Here is a 22,469-nt window from a genome sequence, read left to right as displayed (position 1 = left end):
TGCTCAAGACACGGCAAGACTTTTGGAGTTCAACACCGACCAGGGATTTTCAGGTATGCTTGGCTTCATTGATTGTATGCATTGGAGTTGGAAGAATTGTCTAGCAGCATGACATGGACAATTCAAAGGGTACAAGAAGGATGCCACTATAGTCCTTGAAGCGGTCGCCGATCATGACACTTAGATATGACATGCATTTTTTTTTGGAATATCGAGGTCTTGCAATGACATCTATGTTCTTCAACGGTCACCACTAATGACAAGACTTGCAATGTGGGAAGGTCCATCGGTGGAGTTTGAAGCAAATGGCCACAAGTACAACTATGCCTACTTCCTCGCCGACGACATATATCCAAGATGGCAAACATTTGTGAAGACGGTTATTCAACCACGAGGTAAGAAACAAACCCAATTTCACAATGCACAAGCGGCGACTAGGAAAGATGTAGAGAGAGAGCATTTGAGATTTTGCAAGCTTAATTTGCCATTGTGAGGGGCCGGCTAGATTTTGGGATCAAGAGTGCCTTTGGCATATCATGACCACTTGTATCATCATGCATAACATGATTATAGAGGACGATCGTGGGAAAAATGTGGATCATACCACTACGAGTTGATGGGGCTTCCTATACAAATGGGGAGGTTCGCACATAGGATTGCTCGGTTCATTGCCTCGTACCATGCCATTCCAACGACACACATGATGAGCTTCAAAAAGATCTCATGGAAGAATGGTAGAATTGGCATGAACAATAATAGTTGCATACTTGTTGTATTTGTTTGAAAATTAAATGTTGTTTTAAAACTATGTTATATTGTTGTATGTTGATCAGTAAATTTGTCGTATTTGTTGTGAACAATTTGATGTACTTATTGTATTTGTTGTGAATAATTTGTTGTATTTGTAGTATATTTATTTATGAATTTATGAAGCTAGTTTGATCTTCTTTGATTCATAGTTGCGTGTGATTGTTGTTTCCGTCGTGCTGCGCGCTGTATAATGGAGCATTCGACGGGAAAACATTTTTAGCCCTCGCCAACGCGCTCTAGTTTAGCGTCTCCGATGAGAGAAATTCAGGGCAGCGCGAAATACATCTTTACATCGCGTCGCAGCGACATATGCCAGCGATATATACCGCACCGAAATATAGAGCGGTTGTTAGAGATGGTCTAATGGGCCGCCTCATTGGCCGGGCGTCAAATAGGAGCCACCAAGGCAAAGGGCACTCACGAGTCACGACTCGACTCGCTATGCCGTTGTTCTTGTTCCCCCTTCGCCTCCCCTTCAGCACGCCTCCGTGGCGACCGCGGTTCTCCACCGGCTGGATCGCCATCTCTGCCATCTGCCCTGCAACTTCTGACTAAGGCGGCTCCCCCAGCGTTCCTCCCTCTCCGGACCAATATGTTCACCGGATTTCCATCGTAGGGCGGCGCAACCATCTCCACTCGGAGGCTCCGGCTCCGGCTCCGCCCTCGCCCAATCGCCTGCGTGGCACGCCGCCGCTTCCTCTATAGCCCCCTCTCAGAAGTTTGCCCTAGAATACGCCAGGTTCGTCTGTTGTCTGCTCACTCGATCACTCTAGGGTAGTGTGGTGAATGTGTGGATCTTTTTTTTTTTTGACAGTCTCTAGGGTAGTGTGATGAGTTGGGATTCTTCAATAGAAGACACAGCATGAGAAGATAAATTGAATTTTGATGCATTTGAGATGGACTACAGAGGGGTTCCTAAAGATTGAAATATACTGGGTCCTTTTAATTTCAAGGTAAAGTATCCAGCAGGATTTAGGCCCAAGCGAAAGTACCTTGAGGAGGTAGTCAAGTGGCAGAAGATGGCATTTCCTTCGCCTTACTTGAATGCTAGGGAAGTGGAGCCTGCAATTCCACAGGCTCGGAAGCGATCTGTTGCTGTTTTACATGAGATTTTGAGCTTGACAATGCACAAAAGACTGACATCTGTTAAGCTAGAAGTGTTCCATGATGAGTACAGGCTGCCAAGCAAGCTACTTCTTTGTTTAGTAAAAAATCATGGTATCTTCTACATCTCTAACAAGGGAGCAAGAAGTACTCTCTTCCTCAAGGAGGCCTATGATGACACTGACCTTATTGAGAAGTGTCCTCTGTTGAAATTCCATGATCAGTTTTCATCTTTAATTGGCCGATCATGCTCCGACTCAAATACTGTGCTGCCAGTATAAATGGAGTACTGATTTACATGGGAGGCAAAACCATGGTCCGGCTGGCTTGTGCATCTTTTTAGTTGATTTCTAGATGCTCACATGAGCTCATTTGCATGCAACCAACTATGTAAGTCCTTTGTACAATGGATGTTTCTTGCACCTTAGCTGTTAAAGATAGAATTATTTGCACCAATATCCCATCTTCAAATCTGAAGCCCCTAGGAATCAAGTGCTAAATCAGAAGGACAAGACGTCTATGTGTTACGGAGCTCACATGTTTAGTTCGCAGTTCCTATCATTGTCGATTTGGAACGTAGGGGATGGTAGGGGTTAGTTTAGACATTTGAGAGGATAATCTCCTGTTGTGTAGCTTGTAATTCCAAAAAAGAAGTTATAGTAATCACTTCCCTTTGTACTGACATACTTAATGTTTAGTCTGCTTCTCCTACTTGAATTGCTTTATGACTTTTTAAGATAAATAATACAGTCTCTATTATTCATTCAGTTGCTTGTAGAAGGATATTTGTTGTCATACTTACACAGATACACCACTAAACGCTCTTGGTTGGTCGGATGGATTTAATTCATCACCAGTGTTTGTCATTCCTTGCATGAACCTGCCATTGGTAATGGTTTTAGCACAGTAACAATCTGAAATCTCAATCAGTTCTTGATTCTGCTTTTATTAACAGGCTCAAAGCACCTGTAAAATGCTATTAACAATTGAATTTTCCTTACTTTCTGAATTTTTATCGATGTTTGTTGTATCCAACTGTGTCATCATGCTTGTGTCGCTAGTGACTTCAATTGTCCACATTGGACTTAGAAGGCATTATTCTCTTTATTTTTTTTATCGGATGGTGTATCATTACTTTCTCAGTCCATTTATTTATATTAAGGTGGATTGATTTGTGAATAAGCAGCAGGACATCCCTATAGGTTGTTTGAGATAGTAGGAATGAGAAATAACTTCACATGTAGTTACGCATCTTAAATATTTCACTAACTTGATCTAATTTATTGGTTGCGAGTCGATTATTATAAGCATCTAGAGACACAGAATTACTTCTGGTATATAATTTTCTTCATTTTCGAGACAGGTCAGCAACATAAGTCACTGACATTTGTAGTAGTTTGATGTCTTCTATCTCATTGGTATAGTCTTAACTTTATATACATGGAGTATTCAGGATCACTGAGGCATGGCCCTGGTTAGTTTTTCTTTTCCAACATCTTCATGTGTTTCAGATGTCAGATTTCTTGTTTACAAGTATTAAATTATGGAGAACGAACAGTTTTTTTTTTGCTTTGTTGTGTGCCTATTTTTCCTGTGAAGCAACTAGCAAGATTACATAGTGTGGTGCATACGAAATTTGATGACTTGTGCTCAAATGGTGAGCATGTCAAAACATGTTCTGAACCATGTCTTTGTACTATTATTTGTTTTCTTTTTAGATAGTAGCTTTTCTCCATGGTTATTTCGATAGCTCTCTTGACTTTTTTAGTCTCAGAAGTGTGAAATACTGCACTGCTTAATTCACATGGTGACTTTTTTTAAACAATAGTGCGTCATCTTTGATAGCTGTAACATATATACATTACTTCAGTTTCCATGTTCAACCACTCATGTTGCATTACCACATTTATCATGTGCCCTTTGGGACACTGGCGAAAAGAAGGAAGATCAGGTATATTCCCTTGCTTCAGATTTTTTTTTTTATAGTTCTGGTAAGGATAATACGTGGTAACATGTGATTACACCCTTCAGTCTGCACGTTTTGACAGTCACCACACTTTTCTGTTGCAGGTTGCCCCATTTCTATTAAGCAAGATTATGCCTACTGTTATTTAATTTATTCTTTTGGATAATTGGTTTTCTACATATTTATTTGGATAGCTCTTTTGATTTTTTTTTAAATCTCGGAAATGTGAAATACTGCACTGCTTAATTCACATGGTATTTTGTTTTGAAACAATTGTGAGTCATCTTTGATAGCTGCAACATATGTACATTACTTAAGTTTCATGCTCAACTACATGTTGCATTACCACATTTATCATGTGCCCTTTGGGACACTGACGAAAAGAAGGAAGATCAGGTATATTCCCTTGCTTCAGAATTTTTTTTAGTTGTGCTAAAGATAATACTGGCGTAGCACGTGATTACACCCTTCAGTCTGTGAATTTTGACAGCCGCACTTTTGTTCTTCAGATTGTCCCATTTATATTAACCAAGACTTGTGCCTGGGACCATGGTCCCCAATCCTCACATCTTTGTACTCTACAGTGTCAATTGTTCAGCAGACAGAAGTCATAGAGGGTGATCTGTAATCCAAGATGGCCTACCAACTACTGTACGATCTTTATCCAGCATGAACAGGTATAGATCAAGCTGAACATGCATTTATTTCTTCTTGTTAATAACTTAATATTCAGTTCAAATATAGCAATCCAGCAGTCAGGACCAGTCTTTGTAGCATGGGTTTGATGTTGTCATGTTATTTTGTATAATTTGGCTTTGTGTCAAAATAAATACGTCGTGCAGTACTCAAGTACGGAGACATTACAGTTGAGTGATTTGACGGGTTGAGCGAGGGCCGAATAATGGCATCCTCCGAAATCCTGGAGGTTAAGTGGTTGCTTAGTCTTGAATAATGACTGGTGAAACACTGCTTGCTGTTGACATCGGACCGGATTCTATATGTGCAAAGTTTCATTGGTTGTTATGGCAATACCTGCAAAATGCTGCTCATAGGCAGGTTTAGATCCCTTTCCGACTATGTTGAGTATTTTCAGATTGATAGTCCTGCATTGAAGTGGTTGTCAACATAGAATGCCTAGGTGGGAGATGCATATATACTCAACTGTTGAGCTAGACTAAGCTCTCGGTGTCAGTGGGATCCAGTCAGATGAGCATATGCTAAGTAAAGAACGACTGACAAAATCATGCATGGTGTGGACACATGGAGGTGAAATGAGGCCAACTATTATTGTGCTGGCTCAATTATAACCTGTGAAAGTGAGGAGCATAAACAGTAGCAGTGATTGGGACCAGATTCTTCAGACACTAAGAGAGCACCTATGATGGTGGTCATAAGCCTGGTCAGATGCACACAAAGCTAGCTGAATTTGGATGGGTGTTAGTGGCTGCTAGTTTAGGATACCCGGAAAAGTCATGCAAATACAACGGATGGATGTAGACTAGAGGCCCTTTTCTGACCCAATTTGTTCTCCTTCCCTTGGTAAGCATTTATCTGTCCATGTGCAGTAGCCTTCCCAAACGATGTTATTTCCACAAACTTGCACTGTGAACCTTTGCATTGGCATCTCTTAGTACTTTTGTCTCTATTATTGGCCACCAGCGGCACATGCTTTCCTTGCCATTCAGTCACCTTCAGCCTCTATTGACCCATCTCGATTTCCAATTGATCCACCTTTCTTGTACACTGGTCTTTGCTTGCCTGTCCCTGTCCTTGAGTAGCAGCATTACCTGAGACAGAGATTTGGTGCACATGGGCACCAGTGATCTCGTTTTTAAAAAAAATTAAAAATAATAGTTTTGAGCTGTAAAAAATTCTGGAAAAAAATCCACACATAGTCAATGATGTATCCCACAAACGGGCAGAAAATCAGTTTCAAATACTTAATATTTTGAGCTACACAAAAATGACAAAATTGTAGATCTGAGTAGTCATTTTCAAATCTCCAAAACATATCAGAATTTGTCATTTTTGTCCAGGTCAAAATAAAAAGAATTTCGGATTGGAATTTTCCATGATTGTGGGATGTATCAATGGTAATCTACAGAATTATTTTCATGATTTTTTATAACTTGTAAAAATATATTTTTTTTTTAACTGAGCGAGAGCACTGGAGCTTGTGAGCTAAAATCACTTTTCGCATTACCTGTTCATAAACAACTTTTTTGTGTGGCTGGGGCCTGCCTTTCTAAGTTGGCAACTTCCACAAAAACGACGAGTTATCACTGTTTCATGGACCGGCTTGCTTCCACGGTTTGCTGTCTCTTTCTCCGGACCCTGCCTTGACTTTAGGAAGCTGCCATTACTTCACTTGTCTTTCACTTCGATTCTCCTAGTTACAACTAGATTTCGATCTAAATCTTATTTTACTTGCCGGATTAGGTAGAGTTCCAGTTTCTTGCAGCTTATTGATTCAACGATGTCATTGCTCTCTCCATTTCGGATGACTGTCTCTATTGGTTCCTAGCTTTTACAGTGGATGTATTTTACTCTTTCTACTACTGGTTATGATATGATTTTTTAAACTTCAGATAAAGCTGAAATAGAGGCGGTCCCGTGAATTGTGTCGTTCGACATCTCTCTGATGGTCGAACGTCGCGATTAGCGGCCAGTCAATACCACCTGTGTTTCTGTCATCATCTGCCTGGTGCCTATCCGTTGGGAGGAGAAGGCACCCCATTTAGGTTATGTAGCAATCTATTTTCAAGGCTTGGATAAACAAATTGGAAACGTCAGAACCTGCTCGGCCATCACCATCCCACACCCCAGACAGACATTTGGACAATGTATCGGCATCACGCATTAATTCATGCCAGAGTCTCGTTCCTTCCTACTCCTGCATAGTCTCTACTCTAGCAGCAAGTCATTTTTATAGTTGTCTGATCTGAAGAAAGCAATGTGTGCATCGATATAACGATTCATGGAGGTGTAGGGGTCCATCCGCAGTGGCGTAGGCACGCGTGATTTGGTTGGTTCAGATTTCACAATCGCGGCATGTAAATGAGGGTATCTGTCTGTCTGCCCCTCTGCATCGGATTTCCTTGTTGCTGCTTTGTTGGCAAGTCTCCCCACTGATCTTTCTTTGTCTATGTCATGTCACCAGGTAAGGACGTATCGAGGGGAGATTATTCTTGCCCCATCGATTTTATTCCATGTCAATCAGACAGAGCGTGAGCATCTGGGCATGGAAATGAATCATTCCATGTTTACCTCATCGACAAGGCACAGGCCAGGTCAATCAATTTAGGTAAGTGTTTCAGATAGCTTCTGAACATCATGTTATACTCTGTATAGTACTCCCTCCGGTCGGATTTAATCGACGCGGAGGGAGAGCTGCGTGTGCCTGTGCTTATGAAGGTGGACGCGTCAATTTTTTAGGACCCGAGGTAGTAGTTAACAATCACATGCCTATTTTACTGGTAGGGTTCAGCAGCTCCTTTTTCTTCAACTCTAGGATATATATTATTTTCTACTCCGAACAACCAACTCTAGGTTATTAAATAAAAAAAGAAATTAGCATCTTGCCCTTTCCATGGATCACGGAACACAATGGTGGGTAGCTAAGCAAAGTTGTGGCAAGGTAACATGGAGTGCCATCTACTAGCGCCGATGAGATGAGTATGGTACAATACATGGCAACTTTTCTGCTGTTGCACAAGATAATGACCACCCTAACGCTCCTTTCGCCATGGACGATGGACCTCGATCTAACTGCCATTTTGCCAACCCAGCTTTGTAGCACAATGGCTTGTGGAAGCTGCATTGCCGCTCTTGTCCCGGGCTGGCCTACGAAATCCACACCTGCATCTTTCCGCCAACAAATGTTTCTCGGAGCCACTCGCGTGCGTTTTGGTGCCATGCGCTTGGTCTCTCCCTGTCCTTCTTTCTACTGCTACTACTTGACAAATTGTTTTTCCAGTGGCGGAGAAGAAAAAGAGGAAAAAACGAAAGGTGATGATGGCATGGGGGCTGCACGGTTGGGCTGGCTCTGCACGGCATCCACATATGAGCACATCGATCTCCCTATCTATCCACGCACACACGATGCGTCCCAGCACCTATGTAGGATACAAACAGGTCGTTTTCGTCGTGTTTTCTTCCATCCAAAGAAGAAGAAGTTTGTTCCCTCATGTTGTCACCACCTCCCCTTTCGTCTTCTGTGAGGCTTCCACCAGAGAGCATGGCCGCTGCACCGGGCACCGGCGTATCGCAGGCAGGTGGGGGTTGGGACGAGGCGACGCACACACACCAACAGCGTGGGTGGCCTACGGGCTACAGGCAGAGCCAAGGTACGAGGAAACAACCACCCTGGGCCGCTCATCACGAACTCGGCAGCACGTACTGATGAGGACATCCCTACTACACCACTACCTCCGTCATTGACAAATGAAGATGAACCTGCTGTGAAGCTCAAGTCCGATGAAGTTCGGATTGGACCAATTACAAGGGCTCGTGCGAAGCTACTTAAACAACAGGTGAATTTATTTCTAAACGATACTTTGATTGATGAGAACTTTATACTGCCTAAGTCATGTTACTTATGTATCATCAGGTATCAAGAGGAGACGAGCATCGCACGAGGAGTAGAGTAGCAGCTGGACGTGAAGATGGACGTGAAGATGGACGTGAAGTTTGACATGGAGCTGGACATGAAGATATCTCATGGACGCGCAAGGGAGGAGCGGGAGGCATGCACGAGAGGAGAAGAAGAAGTCCAGGCCGGTCCAACACCGGTCAGACCGGTTGGCACGCCGGCGCGCCCCGTCCCTGGCCAGGTCCAACCGGGCGGTAGACCGGATTCACCCCGGCGCCAACCGGGCGTCGTACCGGGGCCAACCGGACGGAGTTTTGCGACCTTTCCGGTTGCCGCCCGGTCCAGACCGGCCAGCCCGGTCCCTGACCCGGTCAACCGGATTCCAGACCGGACTATAGTCCGAGTCTGTCTCGACCAGATCTATTCTGGGTCGGTTTTTCTTGTATCTTTTCGACCAGAACTTGTCCCGAACGCCTATATAAGTGCCTTGGACGACCCCCTAGCTGCTCTAGACCACGTTTAAGATAAACCCTAGTTCTTAGTTGTTTGCTCTAGCAAAACTATTGAATCTCTACACCATATTACTTGATATTGTGTAGATCCTGAAAAAGTCTTGTGTGATCTGCTGTTCCATTGGGAATTAGACGGTTGCAACTTACCGCTTCGTGGTCGGCGGCTACGTGCGCAAGTGTGTGGAGTTGCGAATATCTTGCAGGGTTGAGAGCTGTTGCATTGGCGACAGGGACCAATCGAGAGATCTCGTTGCGTCATACAAGTTATCATCCACTACATCGTCGTGTTCCTCCGCTGCCATCACCTCGTGATCATCATCACCACCGTTGCTTACTGAGAAGATCGGGCCACCCCATATCATCTTGGTATCAGATTTCCAGTTTTCCTCGGCAAGCCATCCACAATCCACCCCATAGTTGAGTTGTGAGTGTTTTCCTATCCAGAAAAAGCCAAAAATATTAGGGTTAGGGTTTGCCATAGCCTTAGATTGCACTAATTCCGAGTTTTAGTTGCTTTTCGTAGTTGTTTTTGCTTATCTTTTTCCTGCATCTAGTATTGTTAGGGTTTGAGTCTCTATTATCATCTAGTTTATGTTTTGTTACTCTGAGTCAACATAGCGTACAGTGTGCTTGTTTCCAACCATAGACACAGCCTATCGATATAAAGTGACTAGGAACTTCCCCAGAAGAGACTAGTTTTACCGCTCGACAGGCTGCTCATTAGGGTTTTGGTGCTTTGCATATCTTGTTGGCCGTGTTATCAAGGAGTGTGTCATAAAAAAACAGAAAATTCAAAAGAAGCAAAAAGAGCTACATAGCTGCGTTACAAAAAAAAAATACAAAGAGACAAAGTGAAATGCTAGAAGAATCAAGTGAAGGCCTAAGTTTACTTTACTGCACCCGTAGTTGAGCAATCTTGTGCCTATCTCATTGAGCTTTGCTAGCGTCTCTCTAGAGCATTTCAACCTTTCCTACATATAGTTGCTTTGCCACATTTATCGCCTTGTGTGAGTATCATTGGTTGTCTACGGTCAGCGCTAGAGCTTGTTATTGGTGTAAATAGGTAGCCTACCTACAGCTCCACATATATCCTGCTTTGCCGTTTGATTTGTTCTTATACCCTTATATTCGCTTCGCTACATCCGTGCACTGGTTGTTACTACAAGTGGTAAGAACGCTAAGATCTCCTTTTCTTATCAGTTGTTGAGTGAGTTGTGAGAGTACCACCATGTATTTTTGATTTAGTGCACTAATCTACTAACGATGTCTGCTAGTGATCATAAACTTGTTAACCAGGAAAACAAGAGTGCTGCAGATATCAGGAGGGAGTATGAGGCTCTTCGTAATGAGATGCGACGTGAATTCCGCGCTCAGGATGGGGAGCTTAAGGGGACGGTCCAAGAGATCTCCCAAAAGCTGGATGCTACCCATGTGACCGTCACTACAATGCAAGATCAAATGACGGATGTACAGCGCAGTCTTGCTGATTTGCGCTTAGCTGTTGAGAATTTGACCGCGCAACAACAACAACAAGATGACGAAGATCCTGAACTTCAAGATGACGCACACAATGCTCGTGATGCGCCACGTGGTAATCGTCCTCGCGGTTGGGCTCCGCTTGGCCGCAATGGTCGTGGACAAGATGAGGAAGATGGATTGGTTAAGCCCAAATTTTCTATACCCAAGTTTGAAGGAGGAGCTGATGTTGAAGAATACCTCACTTGGGAGCTCAAGATTGAGAAGTTGTGGAGCTTACATCCACATTATACTGAAGATCGGAAGATCAAGCTTGCTTCTTCCGAATTTGATGGCTATGCTTTGCGTTGGTGGGATGCTTTTGTTCGTCACCGCGAAGAGGATCGTGAGCAACCTATACGCACATGGCGTGCCATGAAGGAGGCGATGACTTCTCGCTTTGTGCCTACAAATTACTTGCGGAATATATATGATAAGCTGACTCTATTGAGACAAGGTGTGAAGACTGTGGATGAATACTACATGGAGATGGAGATGCTTATGCAGCGTGGCCGTGTCCGTGAGTCTCTCGAGATGATAATGCAGCGTTTCCTCAACGGTTCGAAGTATGATATCAAAGGCATTGTTCGTCACTACAGCTACACCAATATGAATCGATTGTTACATCATGCAAGAGAAGCTGAATCACAGTTGGCTGACGAAACAAAGATCAAAGGTCGAGCTACAGGAGCTGGGCGTTTCACACCCCGCGCGGCCCCATCTACGGCGCCTTCGACGCGCTCCGCCCCTTACTCTACTCCGCCTAGTAAGCCGGTCTCCAATGTGTCTAACACAAAGAAGTCTGAATCTGCTGCAAGTACGAGTGGTTCTAATGTGTCTACTGCGCGTAACCGTGATATGGCTTGTCATACATGTGGTGGCAAAGGTCACTTCAAGAGGGATTGTCCTAACCGCAAAGTCATGATTATCAATAAGGACAATGAGTACGAGACTGGAGATGATGTTGATCCTAATGCTCCAGAAGATGATGACTATGACACTGATGGTGAAGATGCATATCCGTCTGATGCTCGCACCATTGTTGTGTCGCAGCGTGCTCTTAATGTGTTGCCTACTGCATCTACTCAGCACTACAATTTGTTCCAAACAAAGGCTTTAGTTGGTCCTGACAAGGCTTGCAAGGTCATTATTGATGGCGGGAGTTGCCGCAATTTAGCAAGCAAGAAGTTGTGTACCAAGCTGAAGTTGAAGTATCTACCGCACCCGCATCCATACTATATTCAGTGGTTGAGCGACAATGGTGAGATAAAGGTAAACCACATGGTGCATGTTGAGTTTGCTATTGGACCGTATAAGGATTGCATTGATTTTGATGTCGTTCCTATGACGGTGTGTCACCTACTATTGGGTCGGTCTTGGCTCTATGACCGTTCTGTGCAACACAATGGCCGTGCCAATACATATCACTTGGAGTTCAAGGGCAAGAAAATTAACTTACAGCCTATGACACCATAGAAAATTGTCAATGAGTCTCGTCAGAAGATTGAAGTACACTTGAAGGATGCATCTTTAGATAGGCGAGAGAATTGTAATGTTGTGAGTGATATAACGAAAAGTGAGAGAGTGAATTCCTTAGTCTCATTAGCCACCAAAGAAGACATGAAAGAATTTAGTGAGGATCCTACAGCCATGCCTCTTGTGCTCTTGTACAGGGGTACGGTTTTGGTTTCTAACGACATGACCCCTCTTCCTCTTGGTGTTTCTAATGTTTTGCAGGAATTTGGCGACGTATTTCTGGATGAGGTACCTGCAGGACTTCCACCATTGCGAGGTATTGAGCATCAAATCGACTTGATTCCCGGAGCTTCGCTACCCAATCGGGCACCATATAGAACGAACCCCGAAGAGACGAAGGAGATACAGAAGCAAGTACAAGCGCTACTCGACAAAGGTTATATCCGCATAAGGCTTAGTCCTTGTGATGTTCCTGTTATTCTAGTTCCTAAGAAAGATGGTACATGGCGTATGTGCGTAGATTGTAGAGCTATAAACAATATCACTATTCGATATCGTCACCCTATTCCCCGTTTAGAGGATATGCTAGATGAATTGAGTGGTGCTGCTGTGTTCTCTAAAATTGATTTGCGTAGTGGTTATCATCAAATTAGGATGAAAGAAGGGGAGGAGTGGAAAACAGCCTTTAAAACAAAATTTGGTTTATATGAGTGGTTAGTAATGCCTTTTGGTTTGAGTAATGCACCTAGCACTTTCATGAGACTGATGAACCATGTTTTGCGTGAATTTATTGGCAAATTTGTGGTTGTGTATTTTGATGACATATTAATCTACAGGCGCAATAAATCTGATCATACTATACATATTCGACATGTTTTGCAAGTGTTGCGTGATAATAAACTCTATGGTAATCTTGAGAAGTGCACATTTTACAAAGATAAGGTCATATTTCTGGATTATGTTGTCTCTAAGCATGGAGTAGAAGTAGATGTGTCTACAATTGAAGCTATTCAAAATTGGCCTACTCCCATGAATGTGAGTCAAGTAGGAAGTTTTCATGGTCTAGCTGGGTTTTATAGAAGATTTGTGCCCAACTTTAGTACTATTGCTGCACCTTTGAATGACTTGACTAAAAAGGGTGTTATATTTGAGTGGGGCGCAGCCCAAGATCATGCTTTTGATGAACTTAAGAGATTGTTAACTTCTGCACCGTTGTTTGCACTTCCTGATTTCAATAAGCAATTTGAGATTGAATGTGATGCTAGTGGTATTGGAATTGGTGGTGTGTTGATGCAAGAGGGTCGCCCAATTGCATATTTTTCTGAGAAACTTTCTAGTGCTAAGTTGAACTATCCTATCTATGATAAAGAATTGTATGCTTTAATTAGAGTTCTTGAGGTTTGGCAACATTACTTGTGGCCAAAAGAATGTATCATACATTCTGATCATGAAGCTTTGAAATATCTGAAAGCACAATCTACTTTGCATAAGCGTCTTGCTAAGTGGGTTGAGTTTATTGAGTCTTTTCCATACATTATTAAGCATAAGAAGGGAAAAGATAATATTGTTGCTGATGCTCTATCTAGGAAGAATATGCTATTAACTCAACTTGATGTTAAAATTCCTGGATTAGAAGTACTATGTGATTTGTATGCTACTGATCATGATTTTGCTGAACCATATCACTTATGTGCTCTTGGTAAAGCATGTGACAAATATCACATACACGATGGGTTCTTGTTTAGAGCTAACAAACTACGTGTTCCAGAATCGTCTGTGCGTTTGCTCTTATTGCAGGAATCACATGCTGGAGGTTTGATGGGTCACTTTGGGCGTGAGAAGACGCTGCTCATGCTAGCTGACCACTTTTATTGGCCAAAGATGAGGCGGGATGTGGACAGGTATGTGAAGAGATGCATTACTTGCAACAAGTCCAAGTCCAAGCTGAAGCCTCACGGTTTGTATACTCCTTTACCGACACCTACTACACCTTGGGAGGATATTAATATGGATTTTGTGTTGGGTTTGCCGCGTACTAAGAGAGGCCATGATTCTATATTTGTGGTAGTGGACAGATTTTCTAAGATGTCGCACTTTATTGCTTGCCACAAAAGCGACGATGCGTCGCATATTGCTAACCTGTTTTTCAGGGAGGTTGTGTGACTACATGGAGTCCCGAAGACTATTGTTTCTGATCGTGACGTGAAGTTTATGAGCTACTTCTGGAAGACGCTGTGGCGAAAGCTGGGGACGAAGCTACTTTTCAGTACTACTTGTCATCCCCAAACTGATGGCCAAACTGAAGTGGTGAATAGAACATTGTCACAACTGTTGAGATCCATGATCAAGAAGAACCTGAAGGAGTGGGAAGAGTGTTTGCCGCATGTGCAGTTTGCTTACAACAGGGCGGTACATTCTACCACGGAGCTGTGTCCTTTTGAGGTGGTGTATGGTTTCAAACCCATTACCCCACTTGATTTTTTGCCTTTGCCCATACATGAGAGAGTTAATATGGAGACATCCAAGAGGGCAGATTTTGTGCGAAAGATCCATGTGAAGACTAAAGAGGTGATTGAAAAGAAAGGTAGTAGCAATGCTGCAAGGATGAACAAGAAGCGCAAGGAGATGTTGTTCAAGCCTGGTGATATGGTCTGGGTATATTTTCGCAAGGATAGGTTCCCGAAGCTGCGGAAATCTAAATTGAAGCCTCGTGGTGCTGGTCCTTACAAAGTGCTTGCCAAGATCAATGATAATGCATACTCGATAGATCTTCCAGTTGATGAGTTTGGTGTCAGTAATTCTTTCAATGTTGCTGATTTGACACCATATGACGGAGAAGACCTTGGAGCGTCGAGGTCGACACCTTTTGAAGGGGGGGAGATGATGAGGACATCCCTACTACACCACTACCTCCGTCATTGACAAATGAAGATGAACCTGCTGTGAAGCTCAAGTCTGTTGAAGTTCGGATTGGACCAATTACAAGGGCTCGTGCGAAGCTACTTAAACAACAGGTGAATTTGTTTTTAAACGATTCTTTGATTGATGAGAACTTTATACTGCCTAAGTCCTGTTACTTATGTATCATCATGTATCAAGAGGAGACGAGCATCGCACGAGGAGTAGAGGAGCAGCTGGACGTGAAGATGGACGTCAAGATGGACGTGAAGTTGGACATGGAGCTGGACATGAAGATATCTCATGGACGCGCGAGGGAGGAGCGGGAGGCATGCGCGAGAGGAGAAGAAGAAGTCCATGCCGGTCCAGCACCCGGTCAGACCGGTCGGCAGGCCGGCGCGCCCGGTCCCTGGCCCGGTCCAACCGGGCGGCAGACCGGATTCACCCCGGCGCCAACCGGGCGTCGTACCGGGGCCAACCGGACGGAGTTTTGCGACCTTTCCGGTTGCTTCCCGGTCCAGGGCCCGGTCCAGACCGGCCAGCCCGGTCCCTAACCCGGTCAACTGGATTCCAGACCGGACTAGTCTGAGTCTGTCTCGACCAGATCTATTCTGGGTCGGTTTTTCTTGTATCTTTTCGACCAGAACTTGTCCCGGACGCCTATATAAGTGCCTTGGATGAACCCCTAGCTGCTCTAGACCACGTTTAAGATAAACCCTAGTTCTTAGTTGTTTGCTCTAGCAAAACTATTGAATCCCTACACCATATTGCTTGATATTGTGTAGATCCTGAAAAAGTCTTGTGTGATCTGCTGTTCCATTGGGAATTAGACGGTTGCAACTTACCGCTTCGTGGTCGGCGGCTACGTGCGCAAGTGTGTGGAGTTGCGAATATCTTGCAGGGTTGAGAGCTGTTGCATTGGCGACAGGGACCAATCGAGAGATCTTGTTGTGTCATACAAGTTATCGACCACTACATCGTCATGTTCCTCCGCTGCCATCACTCCGTGATCATCATCACCACCGTTGCTTACTGAGAAGATCGGGCCACCCCATATCACGACCTAACTGAACTGGTCCCCAAGCTGGCTTAACTCACTCTGCATGGTTCAAGCGCACCCAGCATATCAAGTACATGCATCATGCGACGTGGAGTGCACTCGAGGCTGCTGCTTCGAGTTAAGCCAAAGCATGCACCGGAAGCTCAAGAAACTAGTGCTAATAGCACACTAATGGTTGATTTCCTCTACTACTCACTTGACCAGAACAATGGTGGCGCTGACAATCCAGTACCATGCTTGTCGGGCCTGTTGACGGACGCGCGACATCTCAACTGTATCCCTTCGCGTGAGGTGGACGGTGAGGAAGAGCTTGCAGATGCACACTACACGATCGACGGAGAGTGGCCAAGAATTTCGGAGAGTGGCATCTCAACTGTTCCCAGCTAGTACAAGTCATGGAGGCCAGGTCAGCTGGGGATATCGTAAAACATTAGCTCTGGACCAGTGGACGTATCGTGTGCTCGATCCTGGCCAAAAGGGTCCCAACTTGCTACTTCATTTTCGTGGAGCCAGCCGAGGCATCTGATCTCAGACAGCAACGTGGAAAAAGGAGCGAAAAAGATGGCCGGCAAGAGCCGAGGATCGATGGGGATTCTCACCAAATAGGCTGGAGGGCGGGACGGATCGGATGGAGTAGCTGCAGCAGTCATCATTTGTGCAAAAGGCAGACTAGCTGTCTGCCTCACAAGTTGGATCGGGCTTCTTTTTCAGGGAGGTGTTTGTGTTTGTGAGTGAGTGTGATCAGGACAAGGATATGGTTTTAGTTTGTTGCCAGATCGCCCCTAGACGTGGGGAGCATGCACGAGCACAAATGATAATACACATATTAATTTTTCGGCTTTTGCGAGCTATGGTGTAGGAATCCGGTGATCTCCACAACCAGCTTTGGAGCCGAGTCAGATTTGCTACCCCTCTTTAGTTTATAACCTCCCTTTTCCAAACTTTTCATAGTCTTGTTGAACTTTCCTGCATCCCCCATTAGGGTTATCGCGATGAGGTTTGCTCTCTTTTTTGGTAGCTAAGCGAAGTGGGGGATGCATGATACGGTTGGGGTGCAGCACGTCGATGAAAGCAATAATGGAGCCATGGAATTTCGCAAGATTGAGGGGAGACGGGACCCTGTCATGTTCACGTAGTACCTGCGTATGTGTCTGCTATCTATCTACACATGTTGGTGGAGGGATATGCGTGAAGTTACCTGCCTTTTAGTTATTGTCTATCTTTAGTATGATACCCCCTTTGATAAATTCTCTCCTTTCTTGTTCTTTCGTTATCTCAATTCCCTGTCCCATCTCCCATGGCAAACACTGCATCATGTACCCAGATTGCAGGCACAAAAAAGTGCCGGCAAAGACACCAAAAGTGCCGGCAAAGATTTTTTAAGGCACAAAAAAAAGTGTTGCGTTTATTCCAGTCGAGGTAGGTCTTTGCCTGCATTTTTAGAAAAGTACCGTTAATTGTATTTTAAGGCACTTCCAAAAATGCCGCTAGTTAGTATTGCCGGCACTTTTGAAAGATGCCACGGTATCTTTTTGCTGGCACTTTTCAAAAATGCCATAGAATCTTTTTGCCGGCACTTTTCGAAAAATGTCACGAAATCTTCTTACTGGCACTTTTCTAGAGTACCATCTAAACTTTTTGCCGGCACTTTTAAAGGATGCCTACAATTACTTTTTCAGGCTTTTAATTCTGGTGCCGCTGATTATTTTCTTAGGCATTTTTAAGGTTGCTATACTGCCTCAAACATTCAAGCAATCTACAATCAAGCATACATCACACTCAAGAAGTCAAGCAATGTTTGAAACCAACATTTTGAACATTCAAGGATTCACAATCCAAGCATCTAATTAACTTCCATGACCAACAGTGTTCATCTCCACATCATGAACAACATTGTTTGAAACCATTAGATAAAATACACAACAAGGTTCATCTAACATGGTTCATCTAATTGGCTTCCATCTTACTTGTCTGACCAACAGGGTTCATCAAGCAAGACCTGTAACACAATCACACATCATACTGGCTTCCATTTGCTTGTGGCTTCTATCCCATGTGTCTCTTCACAGCCTACTCGCAGCCCAATGCCCAGGAGGAATATTGTTTGCCTAAATTGTACAGCACCCGAAAAAGACAATGATCCTCTAGAAGAAGATGCGGATCTACTCCAAATCCCAGCAGTTCCAGTAATTTATCCTGACAAAAAAATAGAGTAAAGCAAGTAGTCCACTTTAATGCAAACACACTTCGATTCCAATAATGCAAGTATACATACAGTAATTCATGGACACATAGGCAAACAATATTTAGAGATTTGTTGCTCTAGTAACTTGTTGTATGAACACATACAGTAATGTATATAGGAACTTGCTCCACTTTAAATTTGCAAGTACTCCCAGCAAGAAATCAAACAATATTCAGAGAGTAGCAAACATGCATTGACCGTTTGACACACGAAATAAATTGGTACTGTACTATTGGTGAAGTTAAGTCAAATAACTGTCCAATAAAACATACTCCCAGTCAAGCTACCGGTGCTATTGTTCAATCAAGCTATGGTAAACTAAAATGGTTCGGGGAGAGAATCGAACCTGAATATCTTAAATAATTTATCAATCTCAGAATCGCCTGGAAACAGTGGCTTCTGCTTCACCATTTCTGCAAAGATACAGCCCACTGACCACACATCAACTGGTGTGGACTATTGCCTCGCTCCAAGAAGAATTTCTGGAGCTTTGTACCATAATGTTACTACCTAAAAAATACTTCCCATAGACATGCCTTGTGAGTTGATGTGCCATGGTGTTGTTTGATACAAGAACAATGAGCTTGTTTAGATGCAAAATCATATGTAGTACATACTAAGATGCAAAATTGTATACTAAGATCCTGCCAAAAGGCGACGTGGTACTGGAACAGTTCTCAATGCGCTTGTAAACGAGTAATAGAAGAAAAATACCTCTTGAGTAAATGTACGAACAGGGATTCCAAAAGCCCTGGCTAAACCAAAGTCTGCAAGCTTCAGTGCGTTAGTACACCGATCTACCAATAAATTCTGAGGTTTCAAATCTCGATGAAGAACTCTATGAGAATGACAGTAAGCAACGCCGCGGAGTATCTGATAGAGATATGACTGGAGAAAGAAGAAAACAGTCACATACTCACATACCAAGATGCAACCAGAAGATCTTCTCGTGCAGATACCCATTCTGGCACATAGCATCCAAGGAGAGCCCGAGTTAATACACCAGAGGTAAATGTTGAAGCAAGGTAACAGGAAAAAGGACGGCGAGCGGAGCTGGAAGAGCTCGGCTTCCAGAGGTGTATTGTTCTGCAATGTCTTCCAGATTTTTCCAGTTGCAGAATACATCTCTAAGATAAATTTCAGAATAGTAACAGGTAACAAGTAAATGTTGAAGCAAGGTAACAGGAAAAAGGTTGCTGAGATATTGTACTCCAGAATTAACAAGCATAGTAAGCCCTGATGCATATACTCCAGAATTTTAATCAACTTACTGTAGAAGCACACCACTTCCAGAAACAATTAAACTAGGATACAATTTTAATCAACTTAGTGCAAAGCATACCTGGAAGCCTGTTATCTTCTTCAGATCAGACTTCAGTTTCCTGATTCTTAAGTCTATCTGACTTTTGTACTGGAGCTTCTTCTCTGTAAACACCAAGGAAACGGAACACTATAGGTTACTGCATATAGAGACCCACTGTATTTAAATGCTTTCTGAAGAGTTTAGATTCACACAATGCGGTGCTTCGATGAAATATTTTCAAAGTCTAGTAGACGGACTATCAGTACTTGTGGTTTGTCATGCGGCCACTAAAACAACTAGGCAAATTTTGTGTACCAGTGATTATATTTGTGTGCCTTCTGCGTTTTCAGACCTAGCTAAACGATTAGTCTATGTACTCTCAGTACTTCTTTTACCTCCTGATGTTATTTGGTATCCTGTTCATTAGGTCGTTCATCCGCTTTGAAATGTGATGTCCTACAGCTATATTGCAAATATTCTTTTGAGCGGAGACTAAATATTCTTACTAAGATAAACAAGCAGCTAATGTACTCCAGTAGTACCAGTAGAACGGTCCAATTTTTTTCTATCTGCTGTACTGTAGAATAACAAAGACAATTCAGGTTGGACTGTGCTACTGGTGTATAACAAAGACATTTCAGGTTCCAGGAGTGATGCACTTTCATCACAATCAGAAACCCATACGCTCAGTTAAACTGGTTTAACTGTACATCAATGCTTAGATCCAGTGTTTTACAGGTATCAACCAATTTAAGCTACTCCACAATTTCTACCCCCAAACATAAGCTTTTCGACAAGCAAAGCAAAAGTACAGTACTCCTGGAAGGTTGCGAAGTGAGCCATCTCAAGTGTGCTGAAACAGTCTCCAACCATCCAAAACTGTATGTGTTGTGTTAGTGCAAAGTTACATGGGCAAATGCTAGTTTGGCCAGAAATGGGTACTCTAGCAGGCAGGTGTGACCAGCAGCCATGTAAATTTGGTCAGAAAGGAACAGGACCTCTAATGCTTGTTATTGAGCTGCTTGTTATTCGCATCTGAGAAGTTATGCTAAATGAGGTCACTGAATCCCGTCTCCGGCGAATCTAAAACGGTAGAATAGAAGTGAATAAGTTCATTGTTGTCCATATCCTTAACAAAGAAACAAAAGACTTATAAAAATCAAACAGTAATCTATGTGTGCATGTGTGTTCCTTTAAGTAACATCAAGTGCGCGTAATACAAGCTGCCGTGGCAACTTTGCTTTTCAACCACTACTCGCAAAGTCACAATAATAGTGAACTACATGTTGTTTCAATTCAGAAACCTTCCAAGATTCTGCAGAAAAATGAACTTTGTATGCCGCTTCTTCCATTAATATAATTACATGCAACCTGAGTTATTTTTCCAGCAATGACTCAAAAAAAACCCTAAGATTTGCATAGGCAGGCCATAAATTGTCTAGCCCGCTTGGGGACCATAAGAACAGGGAGGAGATGGAAGTATAAAACAGGTTGCTTCCCACAAGAATAGCCATTTGACACTTCATCAGATAATGACTTATGGCAAAACTGAGTGCAGAAGTACTATGCAAGTACAACAAAAGCCTTATGGCTGTGTACCACTATATTTGTCAAGAAAGTGCAAACAAAATAAGGCTCAGTATATCTACTTATATAGGAGGCGCTTGGAAGCTTTTATCTAAGGTGTACCTTGCATTTCCTGAGAATGACTTGCAGCCTTACACACCATCAGATGAGCATAAAACATCCATTACAAATTCAAGTGAACCACAAAATTGCTGTGAAAATGACACAGGTGATCTTTAGTCTTTAGCAAAAAAAAATACACCACCATAGTCTATATCAATCCCCCCAAGTAACTCTATCTTTGCTACCGAAAATTGTTAAGCACATAAACAGTGGATTTTTTTAAGACATGTGCTTTCATACTTCTACTCATGCAACATGAAAGGTAAAAATAGCTTAATTGTAACTCAGTGATCTTCCGATCAAAGACAAGGCTTCATTTAAGCTATAACCCTAATGCTTGACATGCCAACAATTTAACACTTCCATGGACATAGCGACTAGCTTGAGCATAGCAATCTATATCAGCTCAAGAGTCAACACCACAAGAGCTGCTTTGTATGTGCATGAATGTCCCAGAAAATTTCTCTAGCAGGTTCCGTGGAATTAGAAAAATCCTAACTATGCTAACCATGTGACTTAATACTAAGTGCATTCACAACATCCACACAAATTATCCAAAAATAGAATCTCAGCGCTAAAACTGAATCATGACATGAACTCGTAGTTGGGTTTTGGTCTCAATTTGAACAAGAGTAATCACGGAGCCTGCCCTTTGATATTTCTAGGAATTAAACATACGGGTTACCTGCCCTTCTCGATATCCTTGGATACCGATGTTGTCATCCTTGGCCTACTCGGACTGAGTACGCCCTAGCTGCTCGTTGAGGACGCGCAGCCAGCACCCGCACGTCGGCAAGGACCTGCTGGAGCTCCACCCTCACCCGCGACGGTACGCGCCTCGGCCTCGACGCGCGTGGTCTGGTCGGCGATGCTTGATACGTCTCCGACGTATCGATAATTTCTTATGTTCCATGCCACATTATTGATGATATCTACATGTTTTATGCACACTTTATGTCATATTTATGCATTTTCTGGAACTAACCTATTAACAAGATGCCGAAGTGCCAGTTCCTGTTTTCTGCTGTTTTTGGTTTCAGAAATCCTAGTAACGAAATATTCTCGGAATTGGACGAAATCAACGCCCAGGTTCCTATTTTGCCCGGAAGCATCCAGAACACACGAGAACCGCCAGAGAGGGGGCACAGGCCCACCAAACCCTAGGCCGGCGCGGCCAAGGGGGGGCCCGCGCCCCCCTATAGTGTCGGCGCCCCTTCGACCTTCTGACGCCGCCTCTTCGCCTATATAAAGCCCCTGGACCTAAAACCTCGATACGAAAAAAAGCCACGGTACGAGAAAC

General features: G+C 43.3%; 1 protein-coding gene and 1 pseudogene across 21 annotated transcripts; one reads left to right on the top strand and one right to left on the bottom strand.

The window, feature by feature from the left end:
* The first annotated feature begins 271 nt into the window (after window positions 1-271).
* Window positions 272-9,061, top strand: LOC127347061 (protein ROOT PRIMORDIUM DEFECTIVE 1-like; annotated as a pseudogene).
* An 8,666-nt stretch (window positions 9,062-17,727) lies between these two features.
* Window positions 17,728-22,040, bottom strand: LOC127293540 (uncharacterized). 21 transcript variants are annotated; one of them, XR_011742728.1, is made up of 8 exons: window positions 21,855-22,040; window positions 21,170-21,258; window positions 20,479-20,563; window positions 19,520-19,602; window positions 19,102-19,141; window positions 18,892-18,944; window positions 18,524-18,687; window positions 17,728-18,128 (listed from the first exon to the last, which is right to left on the bottom strand). XR_011742728.1 is itself a non-coding variant. In XM_051323181.2 (8 exons), exons 2-7 carry the CDS (start codon window positions 21,225-21,227, stop codon window positions 18,551-18,553), a joined length of 471 nt encoding a protein of 156 aa, XP_051179141.1. In that variant the 5' UTR covers window positions 21,228-21,258; window positions 21,855-22,040; the 3' UTR covers window positions 17,728-18,128; window positions 18,524-18,550. The 21 variants fall into 21 exon arrangements, 4 of the variants coding, with proteins under 4 accessions (XP_051179141.1, XP_051179146.1, XP_051179144.1 ...); XM_051323181.2 differs by lacking the exon at window positions 20,479-20,563 and adding an exon at window positions 18,688-18,713 and having other exon boundaries at window positions 18,524-18,590; window positions 19,094-19,304; XM_051323186.2 differs by lacking the exon at window positions 20,479-20,563 and adding an exon at window positions 18,688-18,713 and having other exon boundaries at window positions 18,524-18,590.
* Between the last annotated feature and the right edge of the window lie 429 nt (window positions 22,041-22,469).

The sequence above is a fragment of the Lolium perenne genome, chromosome 4, assembly GCF_019359855.2.
Source record: "Lolium perenne isolate Kyuss_39 chromosome 4, Kyuss_2.0, whole genome shotgun sequence".
NCBI classification, from domain to species: Eukaryota; Viridiplantae; Streptophyta; class Magnoliopsida; order Poales; family Poaceae; genus Lolium; species Lolium perenne.
The sequence above is the reverse complement of the archived record's forward strand: the minus strand, read 5'-3'. Positions and strand labels throughout refer to the sequence as shown.

What these genes read in the sequence shown, in the direction of transcription:
- LOC127293540 (XM_051323181.2), bottom strand. Translation starts at nt 21,227, where the DNA reads ATGTTTTATGCTCATCTGATGGTGTGTAAGGCTGCAAGTCATTCTCAG. An exon ending in TCATTCTCAGGAAATGCAAG is followed by an intron (nt 19,603 to 21,169) that starts GTACACCTTAGA and finishes TGGTGTTTACAG; the next exon opens with AGAAGAAGCTCCAGTACAAA. An exon ending in AGAAGATAACAGGCTTCCAG is followed by an intron (nt 19,305 to 19,519) that starts GTATGCTTTGCA and finishes AATTTATCTTAG; the next exon opens with AGATGTATTCTGCAACTGGA.